The sequence below is a fragment of the Nymphaea colorata genome, chromosome 3, assembly GCF_008831285.2.
Source record: "Nymphaea colorata isolate Beijing-Zhang1983 chromosome 3, ASM883128v2, whole genome shotgun sequence".
Taxonomy (NCBI): Eukaryota; Viridiplantae; Streptophyta; class Magnoliopsida; order Nymphaeales; family Nymphaeaceae; genus Nymphaea; species Nymphaea colorata.
Window position 1 is genome coordinate 28,002,116 of NC_045140.1, and position 13,592 is coordinate 28,015,707.

General features: G+C 39.1%; 2 protein-coding genes across 3 annotated transcripts; both read left to right on the forward strand.

Annotated features, from left to right (window-relative positions):
* Nucleotides 1-1,826: 1,826 nt before the first annotated feature.
* Nucleotides 1,827-4,426, forward strand: LOC116250441 (lecithin-cholesterol acyltransferase-like 1). Its single transcript, XM_031624059.2, has 2 exons — nucleotides 1,827-2,369; nucleotides 3,518-4,426. The coding sequence occupies exons 1-2, from the start codon at nucleotides 1,873-1,875 to the stop codon at nucleotides 4,404-4,406; spliced, it is 1,386 nt and encodes a 461-aa protein (XP_031479919.2). The 5' UTR covers nucleotides 1,827-1,872; the 3' UTR covers nucleotides 4,407-4,426.
* A 2,871-nt stretch (nucleotides 4,427-7,297) lies between these two features.
* LOC116250561 (uncharacterized) lies at nucleotides 7,298-12,614 on the forward strand. 2 transcript variants are annotated; one of them, XM_031624270.2, is made up of 6 exons: nucleotides 7,298-7,914; nucleotides 8,187-8,987; nucleotides 10,372-10,451; nucleotides 10,525-10,789; nucleotides 10,902-11,163; nucleotides 11,527-12,614. In XM_031624270.2, the coding sequence occupies exons 1-6, from the start codon at nucleotides 7,887-7,889 to the stop codon at nucleotides 11,603-11,605; spliced, it is 1,515 nt and encodes a 504-aa protein (XP_031480130.1). In that variant the 5' UTR covers nucleotides 7,298-7,886; the 3' UTR covers nucleotides 11,606-12,614. The 2 variants fall into 2 exon arrangements, with proteins under 2 accessions (XP_031480130.1, XP_031480131.1); XM_031624271.2 differs by having other exon boundaries at nucleotides 7,299-7,914; nucleotides 10,902-11,174.
* The last annotated feature ends 978 nt before the right edge of the window (nucleotides 12,615-13,592 follow it).

Genomic DNA, 13,592 nt, shown 5'->3' on the forward strand with positions numbered 1-13,592 from the left:
CTGTAAAAAATTAAAAAATAAAGGATAATTCATTCATGTAATATTTTCTATACGATCGATTTGAAGCATATTCATGAAACACACATAAAATACTCCAACTGCCAAACGACCTCCTACTCATTCAATTGGGAGGCAGTCTTTGTTGGAGTCGCTATTTCTTTCAAAGCAGCTCATTTCCCTATCATCCAAGTCACAACCAAGTATAGAACTCCTAATTTCATTTACATTCAGGCGAGCACCTCAACCTCAACGTTGAGCTGTATTGATGAGCTCCTTAGGGCAGTCTAAGTACATTTTTTTTAAAACCCATGTCGATGTCCTGCACAAAACTCCCATACAGAGTTGCTTAATGATCTAAATAAACTCATTAACTAGAGTGTCACGTTGCTACCATTTGCATTCCAAAAAAGTAATGTTTACATGAATCAAACTAACAACTAGATTCTCACCAGCCTCAACTCGACCAACTATGATATATGACTTGAGGTGATCACTTTTTTGTTTCCATGCTTGAGAGGTTCATATTTCTCAAAGGTGCCTCTCCACTGCTGACTTTCTTCTTAATTGATTTTAATTTTAACTAAAAGATAGAAAAGAAATCTACACATATAGGAGAAGTAAAAACTTGTGAAAAATTAAAAAATCAATCGTTCTATAATTTTGTGTTTAATTAACCGAGGAACAAGCAGTTATTAGGTTGAAGTTTTGTTCTTTTAAAAGTAATGAAAAAGATAGCGAAAAAGACAAGTTTTTTTTTTAAAAAAAAATCCTATTATAAAAATAAAGAAAAAATGGTTCACTACTTTTGAAAAGCAGAGGTGTTCTCTGTATCAAACAGAGAGTTAAATGAGACCACCTTAGATCCTCAAGAGTCCTTACGTTCTGATGTTTTTGGATTTCGTCTTTTTGTGTTCTTGATCGAGAGTCGAAACCTCAAGTCATGTGCCTGCTTTTAAAGTGGAATCCTCGCGTACAGAGCCGATGGACTTAGATATCTCGACCTATATGCATCAATCCATGTTGGCAAGCGTCAATTTTTTTTAAAAAGATTTTAATTTTACGAAAATATTAATCAATATGTTAAAATATGAATTAAATAAAAATGCTTATGTATTACTTAGATGACACCTTCCAGAAAAATCCCCATATAAAGTTTTCTTGTAGATAAATATCCACACATTTTACAATTAATGCAAATTTAAAACAAGGTTAACCTTATGATCAGCTAAATATAGATAAATCTCTTTCAAATAATTTTTCTATTTGAATAAATATAACAATCTCCTCGCCTACCATGAACGACCACAATCCGTGTCCGACTCGACTGCTGGTCCAGCTTAATTCTCTAAAAAAAAAAAGTTATAATTTACAAGCAAATGCCATGAAACCTGGCCCCACTTCAGTTTTTTTTTAATTTACATGTAAATTTTAAAAACAATTACTTGTCTTACATAAAAATTTTAAAAAAATAATATTTCTTTCATAATCAAAATTTAAGTTTAGAAACTTTAATTGGGCCCACAGATTTGAGTTATGATCCACCGTGCTTGTCCACGTACAAGCAACACATGTTTGTTTGTGTCCAATTGACTTATGCACATGTACCATTGACATGAAAATGTGACATCAGCGTCCCATCGATCAGCCCGGCCCATGAGTGGCCCCATGCAATCAACTCTGGACTTTCTTTCATATCCTTTTGTTTCTCTTTCCTTTCTTTCCATCCTTTATAACCCCCTCATTTTCATCCATCCAAACACTTGTATTTTTTTCTTTGTTTTGTTCAATGGTCATGACTTCCATTTTTAGCTCGCAAACCACTACTCAGAAGAGAAGAGAAGTCTGAAGACCTTCCATTCTCCCTACCTCTGGATGAATCCTGGGGCTGTGATATCCAGATACCGAGGAAGAAGAAGAATGAGCAGAGGGCCTGAAACGATCACCAGACAAACAAGGCGATCACGGTTGCTGTTGCTGTTGCTGTTGCTGTTGCCACTCTTGTACGTGTCGTCACCACCCATGACAGAAGCACCAATGCTCATTCACAATGGAAAGGCAACCAGCGAGCTGCATCCGGTCGTCCTGGTTCCAGGCATGGGAGGCAATCAGCTGGAGGCCAGGCTGACCGACGCCTACCAGCCGTCCGGCGCGTTCTGCCGGCCTTCTGCCGGCACTAGGAAGTGGTTCAACCTGTGGTTGGACCTCTCAACCCTCCTCTTCCCTCCCTTCACCAGATGCTTTTCCGATCGCATGTCGCTCTTCTACGATCCACAGACCGACACGTACCAAAATGCACCGGGAGTGGAGACGAGGGTTCCTCATTTCGGTTCCACCCGAGCCCTCAAATACCTCAGCCTCGGCTTCCCGCAGTGAGTCGTCCCTTCATCTTTTCCGACTTCCTGTTTTCATTCAAGCGTTCGGCGACGAAAATGTCAAAATTAATTGCTATGGAAAAAATATCATGCGCAGAAACATACCAGCGCTGTTGCCAATTTACTTTCTTTGTTACCGTTGGCACAAACAAACATATTAAGACCCAAGAATTAATTTTATTTTCCATTCATATTCCACGTTTGGCACATATTCTTAAAAATGAAATTTATAGCCAGAGATTCACAGATTGAATTGCGTGAGGTGTGCAGCAAACAAATATCCATGAAAGGAGAGTGGAGTTATTTTTGAAATATTTATAAAAGAAGCGGACATTTTAAACTTTTTTTTTTTGTTTTTTCAATCTTTTTTACTACTTCAAAAAGTTTTTTTTTAATTATTTTAATAATGATATGTTGGTCATTGCCACATCTATGCACCAATTTTTCATGCACACCACTTTACACTTAACCAACTTAGAAGGTTCAAGAGTGCTCAAGTTGAAAGTTGCCTAACAAACAGCGGCGCGAGCAAAAAGTTTCACTTTAAGTTTAAATTTTAAACTCTAAAAACCACACGTATGTAAAAAAAATTGAAGATCAATGAAGTTTGTATACATAAAGAAAGCCAACTACGTTGGCTGGTGTGGGCAATTACTCACAACAACAGCTTCATCAATTACTCACACCAACTACAAGGTACCTTCATCACTGCTTGCAAAAAGGTGGCGGAGTCAAACTTTTCGGCCAAGAGGCACAGTTTACAAAAAAAAAGATAAAATATATATTAAACATAATAAGATGATTAAAGGGTTCTAACTAAATAATTAAAGGGTGCTGGTATATCAACAAACTATTTGTTGGAAACCACTAAATTAAAATGAAATGAAAAGAGACTGCGGGCAACTGGGGCCCTAGCACATTCAGTTGTTACATAGTTTCTTTCGAGCATAACATTTCTCATTACAACTTGAATACTGTTAAAAAACAAGAGAAGATAACGGAAAGTGGAATTTTATTACTCAAAAATGGCGATGCTTGTTTGATGAAGAACATAAGTAATAGTACTCGTAGTTGTTGGCCGTTTGTTTGATGATTTCCCGAGGTGGATGGGACAAGATTATGACGATTTTTTTTTTCTCTGATAGGCATGTGACGTCATACATGGCACCTCTGGTTAAAGCTCTCGAAGGAATTGGGTACATCGACGAGCAGACTCTGTTCGGTGCGCCCTACGATTTTCGGCATGGCCCCAGCAACTTTCGTTCTCCGTCGGTGGGCTCGCAGTTCTTGGCAGATCTCAAGGGTTTGGTGGAGAAGGCAAGCTCCTCTAATGGCGGCAAGAAAGTGATCTTAATAAGCCACAGCCTTGGAGGACTCTGGACCCTCCATCTCCTCAATAGAAGCCCCTTGACATGGCGCCAGAAATACGTGCGACACTTCATTGCTTTGACCCCACCCTGGGCCGGCACTGTCCAAGAGCTGCTCGCCCTTGCCTCAGGCTACACGCTGGGCCTGCCCCTGGTGAATCCGTTGCTTGTCAGGGCACAGCAGCGGCGCTCCGAGAGCAACCTCTGGCTTCTCCCTTCCCCACCGACGTTCCGGCATAAACCTCTAGTGATCACGCCGTACCGGACGTATTTGGCTTCCAACTTGTCGGAATTCCTCGCCGATATCGGGTTCCCGGAGGGAATGCATCCTTACCGGTCGCGCATTCTGCCGTTGATGTCTGACCAGCTTGCGGCGCCGCTGGTGCCTGTCACTCTCGTGGTCGGAACGGAGGTGGAGACACCCGAGGCTCTGGTTTACGACGAGCATGGGTTTGATAAGCAGCCTGAGATTGTCTTCGGAGATGGCGACGGAACTGTCAACCTGAAAAGCATGCTGGCGGTGGTATCTGCGTGGGAAGGCGTAGAGAATCAGTCGCTGAAGGTGACGAAGCTGCGTCGCGTTTCTCATCTGTCCGTTTTGAAAGATGAGTTCTCCGTTAGGGAAATTCTTCAGGAGGTTTCATCCATAAACCATTCTCTTGCTTGAAACGAAGTTAGTTTGTCGATTGTGAGTGGATCATGTTTGGTGATCAATAATATATAAGAAGCTTCAATTTCTGAGAGGCCAAGCTAGGTCCGCTCTCGTCACAGTCACTCGCATCGTTATGCTCTTGTACGATTATTTTATGGATAATATATCGTTCTGCTCTTGTACGATTATTTTATGGATAATATATTGTATACATATTTATAATATTTTATTATAATTGATTATATTTATATATTATTTTATTGTAAAAATATATTTTTAAATTGAATCGGGCTAGGCCCGATTCAAGCTCGGGTTGAGTTTTTTAAGGGTAAGTGGTTCATTCCATCGTCACCCTTTCTAAGTTGTATCGGTCTTTGTGGATCAAAAACATGCTTCAAGACCTTTTAAGATGAAAAAGTGCACACTGAAACATTATAAGAAGTGGACTACCTGGCCGCTCAATACACTACTACCCTTCGATTCGATGTATATGTTTTTCCTTTTCACGATCATTTTTATGTTTTAATTTTATGAAGTCTTTCTTTCCTAGGTAAGCTCTACCATAACAGGGTGAGGGTGAGACCTCCTACTTATTCAAACAAAATAACTGTATACAATGCGCTTTACAAAAATAATAGCTAAATAGGTGGCAAGAACCTACAAGGTGTTACAATTTGAATATGAAATCTGAACTCAAAATACGAATTCGATCCAAGTCCAATTTATAGATTAACATATGACTCCAAATGCAACTTTTAAACCGAATGCAAACCATATTATAGACATTTTGCATATGATATTTTATTGAAAACCTTATCCTATCCGAATCTAATCAATATGCACTTAAATCTAAATCCAGTTGGATGTCATTGCTTATATCTGAATCTGATCCCAATTCTTAATCAGATATCAATTTTTTTTTCCGTAGTCAATATTATTATGTGATTCTTGAATCAGACCTACCTATGACCAATGACCCCGGTTAGGTCCACTCCTCATTGAAAATTCATGCGGCTTAAGCAAAAAATGAACATGATAGCAACTTAATCGCCCTGGCCTTTGAGGGTTGCGCCAACCTGACATATTTTTTATTTTTCTTCCGAATACTTTGCTACCAAGGTTGTATCGGCTAAAATAAGAGACCATGTAATGTATATGCATCAATATATAGCAGGCCGGGGCATCAACTTATTAAATGAGTTGCAACGAGGCCCCTCTTAGCACCACCACTCCTTCGCCATGTAGGGTCGTGTCTTGGTACAAGTGGCAATAACCCTCATAAACCACCACCTTAAATGTGTTAATTTTTGGCCGACAAGTTTTTAAAAGCTGAGTTACCTGTGGGCTGGTGTACCAGTTGGGGAGTTACCTATGGGCTGGTGTACCAGTTCTTCAATGTTTCTTTATTTTTTATGTTGACATTTCCACACATCTATTCTGTTATATACATAGTATAGTGTTCCTTTGAACATATTTCTGAACTAGTGCATCTCTATTCTTTTTTTTTTTTTGTGCGTCTCCGCCACTAGTCGTAATCAGCAAGTTTTGCACAATCAATGTTCTGTAGCGATGTCTATGGATTGGATTCAAACAGGGGTGACACCAAGGAGGGGCCGCACGGGCCATGGCTCCACTTAAAAAAAAGTAAAAATAAATTTCACTTGTCGTATATAAAAATTTTAGAAAATGATAATTGAATCGAAGTCAACATCTAAAAACTTTAATTCAGCCTCTTTTATGAATTTTTTTCGCCTCTCAGATTGAGATGTGGCTGAAGATTCGCTTTTGAGCTCTGTTTCAAACAAAAATTCATTCTCTAATATTTATAGATTTAGAAACTCGGTTCTTAATATATTATGATATGCCACCGTGGTTCGGAATCTTCAGATTCGGTTGTACACTTAAAAACCATATTAATCCTGATACAGATGTGAAACAAATTAAAAGGTCTGTTTTGGTTCTGATTCAGTAAAAAATTCAAAATTTCTCATTCTTATTAGAATGCAAACATCTGATAAAATGTGATACGAGAAAATATACATTGATTTTAATCTGATCTATTGACATCTCTATCAACCATTTTTCCAAGCCCGCTCCTTGTATGACTACCACTTAAGCTATGTGATAGGTATCTATTCAGAATATTTTAAATTGTTTTATTAATAAAAGAACACATGATTAGATTAAATAGGCTATCTTGGCACATTTCATATCGACAAGGAACCAATGCAAGTGCGCATTGGTCAATTGTACAGGTGAATACCAATGTTGTGAACTTTGAAAAGCGCCGCGTATCAGCAAGCATGCATCGATTTCACATCAGCTCGCGTTAACTTGAAAAGATCAGTTACAGTTTTTAATCAACAAGAAATTGACATTCATACTAACATGTATGAGAATATAGCTTCCCCTGTATCTAACATTGAATGTGATTAAGTCTAGCCCACCACCTATCTTACGTTGCATCCATTGCCATTTACTAGTGATCATCAATGAAAGCTTGTTAGCTGCAGCATTCAAACTTCAAAATTCTAACCAACATGGCCAGACTTAAAAGCACAATAAAAGGTTCATGCACTTAATCTTCAATTGACGCAAACATTGGATGGTCACACAAGAATGGTAAGAACAATAGCAAAATGCCTTAAAAAATTGCAAACTTGAGTGATGAGTTTCTCAAATGGCAATAGGACATGATAGACTGTTTTGGATGGGGTTGACTTAACCAATGGGATGAGGTTTAGTAGGTGGTCTTTGTTTGAGTTCATAGAACATCAAGTTTCTGTACTATAGAAGAAGGAACAGTTGAAATATGGTAGAGGTAATATCATCCATCAAATCCTGATAGCCTAAAGAGATGAAGAAAGGAAAGAATTTGGGGTACAAAATTATGCTTATAATTCAAAAATTGTAAATGGAGGATGGTCTATTCATTATTTCATTCGGGTTGCAGAATTGAGGGAGAGAGGAGATTGAAATTCTAAATTGGAAACCAACCCCGAATGGCATGACAAAAATAGTGAGAAAAAAGGAAGAAGGAACGATTGGTTGCTTTAAAATAGTCGGAGCACCTGGGAAAATGAAAAGGGAAGGAAATCTTGGCGATGAGGAGAGGCAGTTAGTATCGTGGGGTCGACCGTTGATGGAATAATCAGGAAAATTGCGGTGGCAGCGGCTGGTTGCGGTTTTCAGATGGTGAAGAAACAGCCATTCCAAGAAACCCTCAAGAACGAAGCGCTTCGTGGACACTTTGAATGTTTCGTTCTATTGGTTCCTCGACGAAATTTCATCCGTCATCGTACCCGTCATCCGTTGTCGTCCACAGTTCATTGGTACCAGCTTGAATGATTTTTCAGTGCGAATTAGCGTCCCTGTACATTGTTTTTTCATGCGAAAAAGAGAATAATCGCGTTTTTTGGGTTATGCCGTCGATAAAGAGGAGGAGATGCGCAACATTCAGTCGAAGAAGGAAGGTTGAAGATCCTTTTCTCTTAAATGAAGGGATTTCTTCTGTTCGGCATCTGTAAGTTACTGATTTACGGACGTTAAATGGGCGCTTGTTTCATCGGTTAATTTTTCCTCCAGACAAGAGAGTCCCTTCCATGTTGGTGGATCGGAAAAATGTCAATTTTGATTTCTTGACTTTCTTTTAGGCGACTAGTTCAATCAGAAGAAAAGAAATCTTAAAGTTTAGTGTTCTGTTTTCCATATCAATTAATGATGGGTGATGATAAATTACTGAGTTAAATAAAATATTGAACAAAAAATTTGAAGTTTTCTCCGTTTGGCTTCGAGTTTCATTGTCAATGGAGCTTGTTAGGGAAGATACGGATGCAGACACAGAGGAGGTGGATGCAGAAACCACTTCCCTCGTTTCCCCTACCAGAGAAGAGTTCTACCAAAACACCAGCTTCCCAAATGCGGTGAGGCGAACGGCCTACCATTTCGATGGGATGGGCAATTACTTTACCAAAGAGTGGAATCTCACCGAAGGCCGGGGAAAGGAATTCTGTTGGTACCATGTGGAGCTTCCCAAAGAGAACCAAAAGCTATCACTGTCTGCCCAGCATCTCATTGACGTACTCTGTCCGCCATTAAAGCTCCAAGACATCCTTGCCTTGGTTAGCAATGGCCCCTTCTGCGGTTACGTGGATGGCGCTCTGGTTTTCCGTGTTAATTCTGCTGGCCCTCCAACCAGCAAGTTCACTCACCGGCTCGCCGCAAGGGTCACCGAGAAATCGGTTATCACTGTTTCTCTCGGACGCGTCCCTAGATTGGGATTCAAACGAATGGAGAAATCTCTACTCTATGAGATTCCAAGGGTGGAGAAGTCCAATTTGATGTACGGCGAGGGGAGAGCTGAATCAAGTGTCGATGTGATTTCAGAGAATGAGTTCGAGAGTGTGACTGTTATCAAGGAACATGTGCTTGAATTTCTATTGACGATGAACCACTCTGAAGAGGCCGACAATCCGGTGCCAAAGACAGTTTCGAATCTTATTGTTCACATCGTTGATACCCATATGGATCAGTTGCAGGATATAGTGACTACACTTGGGTTGGAACTGGATACAGTTGAGCTCGAATTGGACAAAGGTAAGACTTATTTGTGCAATTGGGTGTAGACCTTGCAGTTTCTTCTCTTGATCATGAATTCTTTTAGCTACATGTCTAGGTAAGTTTTTATTTGTAGCATCAGATTCTATTGGTTGCTTTGCCTAATGAAGACATAAGCTTGAAATGCAAGCGTAGCCATCGTTCGGTAGTTTTTCTACATGTAAAGTAGAGGTAACTTTATGTCTTATACAACAAAAGATCCTGTCAAATTTCATTTTTTTGATAGGATTTCAAAGTGGGAAACAATTTCATAATCACACCCATATGTAAATGTTATCCTTCTTCCTTGGACTTTTATTGGCTGTTATGGTAGCGAATCATTGGCTATTGATCATTTGACGATAAAAAAGAAGGCCATGCTCTCTCTCTCTCTCTCTCTCTCTCTATATATATATATATATATATATATATATATATAAACACGCGCGCATCATATTTATGTTTGTGCATGGAAAGAGTGCTACGTATTTCTTTAGGCCTCTTTCTTAGAAAGGCTCTTCTTCTCTTCCCCTCCTTTATCTCTCTTTGTTCACAGGGCACCAACGCCTTATCTTTAACTGAATAAGTTTTTACTATTTAGAATGGCACAATAATAGCTGTTAGCTTTATTTTTTGAATTAGTAATATTACCATAATCTGACCTCTTTTATCTTGATTCTACAAGATATTTTCCTCAGCTCCTTTTCTGCTTTTTGTTGTCACTTTCTCTCCAAGATCGAAAGTCTCTCTCTCTCTCTCTCTCTCTCTCTCCCTCTTTCTGGTTTGGTGCAGAGTTACACAGCAGATTGGTAGTGGGTTTCAATTTTAGGAATGACAAAACCTCCATGATAACCTATTAATTAGAGGTTTAGACATATTTATATATAAGGGCCTTGAGCACATGATTACAGGAAAACCTTGTAATGAGTTATCCCTAAAAGTTGTGTGTAGGCATACTAGTTTGCTCTCGATAATGAAACAATTATTTGGTTTAATAAAAATGCATATATCTTCAGTTCTTTTTCCACTTTCAGAGATTTAGCTAATGAACCTTGCAAATGAATCGAAACAATCTCTATATGTCTTGTTATGCCATACAGGCAATGCTCCTTTCCATGTGGACCATTTGCATTGGGAAAACATGGCACACAACAATGGGAGATACCATCTTTAAGCGCAGATATCATGATTAGGTTTTTTGAAATGCTTGAATGGATTTAGATTGATAAATATAAGGTCTAACTTTGAGTGTGTCTGGGGATTATGTTTCTTTGGGTATGACAATCATGTCATTCTTCAATTATGGTGAACACATTATGCTAATTATGCTTCATAATTTATGCTTTCACAAACGAAACAGGGAATGAGAATGCCTTTCTTGCAGGTGGCTTTGTATTGAAAAAGCAGATGTTGGATGAGAGAAGATTTCCGCAAATGCATTTAAATTTGCAACGCCTCCTACAGGTATTTCATTCTCATACACATGTTTGGTTTTAACTTGTTCTGAACAATTGATGAACATCTTGGAAACAACTAGGTAATTGCTCATGGTGAGCAAGTTTTCCCTCGTGTTAGAGAGAGATGTGCATCAAGGAGTTGGTTTGCTAGTGAAGATATTGTGGCACTTGAAGAACTGATTAGCCGCCTCAGGAGGCTGAAAGAAAATGTGGGCTTTATAACCAATCGTGTTACGGCTATTCAGGCTGGCCTAGATAGTTGGCAAGCAGAGCAAATCAATCGGAAACTTTACTATCTTTCTTTCCTCTCCCTCGTGTTTCTTCCTTTATCAGTTGTTACTGGAGGTATGCATGGGACTTTATCAGATTTTCATCTAATGTAGTTATTTAATATTCAACATAAATATTCAATTATTCACTATCCTATTCCTGACATTATCTTATCATATACTTGTAGTGTTTGGAATGAATGTTGGTGGTGTACCATGGACAACACAGGGAGATTCTAATACAAGGGGAGGGTTTCGCAATGTTTTAGTACTCTGTTTTGCATTAATCTTACTCCTACTATTATGCTTCAGTGCACCATATTTCTACACTCGTCTATCTGCTTGGAGACGACCTGGAAGATTAAGGAGGAGCCTGTCAAGGAACTGGAAATCCTTGTCAAGGAGAAGCATTCTTGGTGGCAGCTTCCATGGTGGAGGTTATCTTTGCTTGTAGGACTCCTGTAATCTCTCGCTCTCTCTCTTGTGCACACACATACACACACACACACACAAAAACACACATGCACGTAGCTAGCTAAATCATGTAAATGTTCTAATCATCTCACTTATCTAGATGAACATTGGTATTTCATGCGGTTGCTTTTGTGACATCATTTGTTGAGGCCCTATGTTGAGCAAACTAATTAATTAATTTTGTCTACGTTCTAACTTTAGTTATCAGTTCTGCAAACTAAATACCGTATGCATGCTTATACACATTTAATATTGTGTACACTATGAATTTCATGCACTATGACCTGCATCTGCACACATAAGATTTCTTGTCTGACTAATTTCTGATCTTGATTTCAGGCTCACTACTCCTAAACTTCGATCAGATCTATTATATTTTACGTGCTTGTATCCTCATACAATGAAGGAATATGTATAACTACAATGAGAATGCCATGAAACATCAGGTTTCTTTGAAAGTAATAAGGGAAAATTTTAGAAACTATGTAAATTACATGTAGTTCAATATGCATACTTTTCATTTTCTACGACAACTATGTGATCCACTTTAAAATATGTTACATATCCATTCTCTAGAAGGTTTTGAACGATTTGGATCTCTCTTAGTAATAGATGGCTCGCTTAATGCAGTCTTGACTGTGTTCAGGCAATTCTTGTCTAAATAACTCTGGTTTATATGCACATACTGGAAAAAGAGTTTTGTGAATAAATTTCCACCTAGGCTGGTCTTCTTTTTCCAAACAGGCTCTTCTATTCATGAACCACAACAACTGTCCCTGCTTGTGACAGTTGCTCTTTCGGATGACCCTGAAAACATTTGAAAAGGACATGGCTCTTTTCATGGTTTGTGAAGCCTTTGTAGAGAACCAACTCTCAGGAACCATTGTACAGGAGGAGAATGAACTTTATTTTGTTGAGAATGAGACACCTGCTACTGCAATGTTTGGGACGGTAAAAGAGGCCGATGGGCTGTACATTACCTGTTTGATTCATGATTAATTTCTTGCCGGCATGCTAACATCATTTAGTTTGTAAAGGGATGCTGCCGCAGCGAGAGAGGGGAAGATGGGGGTCGACAGGAAAAGAGGGAAAAATTGAGAGCCCTAACGGCTCTCCAAAAAGTCTCTGCAAAAAAGTCCGACCTGTGCAGGTCGGACTTTTTAGCGAGTTAAATTTCACCCGTTCTAACGTTTTTTCTGGGTGAAATTTCGCAACATTTGAGAGATATCATCTTCAGCGCGTTAAAATTCAACCGCCTATACGAATTTCACCCACTCAACAGTATTTCCCCATGCAATCAAACGGGGCCTTAATGTCATATAATCTGTATCGCTCTGTATCTTTATCTTTATGAGCTACGTTATGATGCTGTAACTTCTCTATTTAAACTATTTGAATGGATTATTGAGATGTGCGTGATTGCCTCAGGTTTTAGCAATATTTTGTTTCCATTTTTATGGTATCAAAGCTACAGAGCTCTCATGAGTGTAAGTGCTGGTGCATCCATGGCTGTCTCATCAACCGTCCTAGCCACTCATTGGAATGCCATAGAAAGCTTTGGTCTCTGTCAACCAAGTAAATGTAACTAACTACCTTCTCTGGAAACGACGGCTTCAAGCAGTCCTTTTGTCGCAGGATTTACTGTCCTATGTGGATGGCAGTCACCAAGCTCCTGAGGAATGTCTTACTAATGACAAGGGAGAAAAGAGTGTCAATCCTGAATATTCGAAGTAGCTAAAATCAGATTACCTGGTCCTCAGTTGGACTATGGCCGTCGTGACTGAGAATGTACTCAGTCAAATCGTTCATGTCGATTTCGCTTGCGAAGCCTGGGAATATTTAGCCAAACCATTCGGATCTCAATCTCCTCTTCAACTTATGCTCTTGAAGAAAGAACTTCATTTCATAAAGAAAGTGGATGTCTTGTCACAAATTATCTCAACAAGATTAAATATCTTGCTGACACCCTTCGATCGGCTGATCATAAAATTCTGGATAAGGAGCTGGTTCAAATTGCTCTCAACCGTTTATCTCCAGATTATGAAAGCTTCATTAGCATTGACAAGCGTCGAGAACAATTTAAATGTTGTGCAGGTTGCCTTCTGTGCTTATAAAGGACGAGGTAGGGGACGAAACAATGCATGTGGACGTGGCCGTAGACAACCAGATCCAACGGCAATGGAGGTGGATGCGGCTGGGCCCTATTTCAATATTTTTTATTAATTTTGAATATACTTTTGTAGATTTTCCTTTATATATAATATAAATATTTTATTTTTTTAGTAAATTTGAATCGGGCTGGTGGGCACGGGCTGGGTCCATGTTGGTAGAGCATGGGCCCGAGCTTGACTTTGAATCGCGCCGGCCCAATGCCCACCCCTAGCTGACACACACAACAGCTGCGT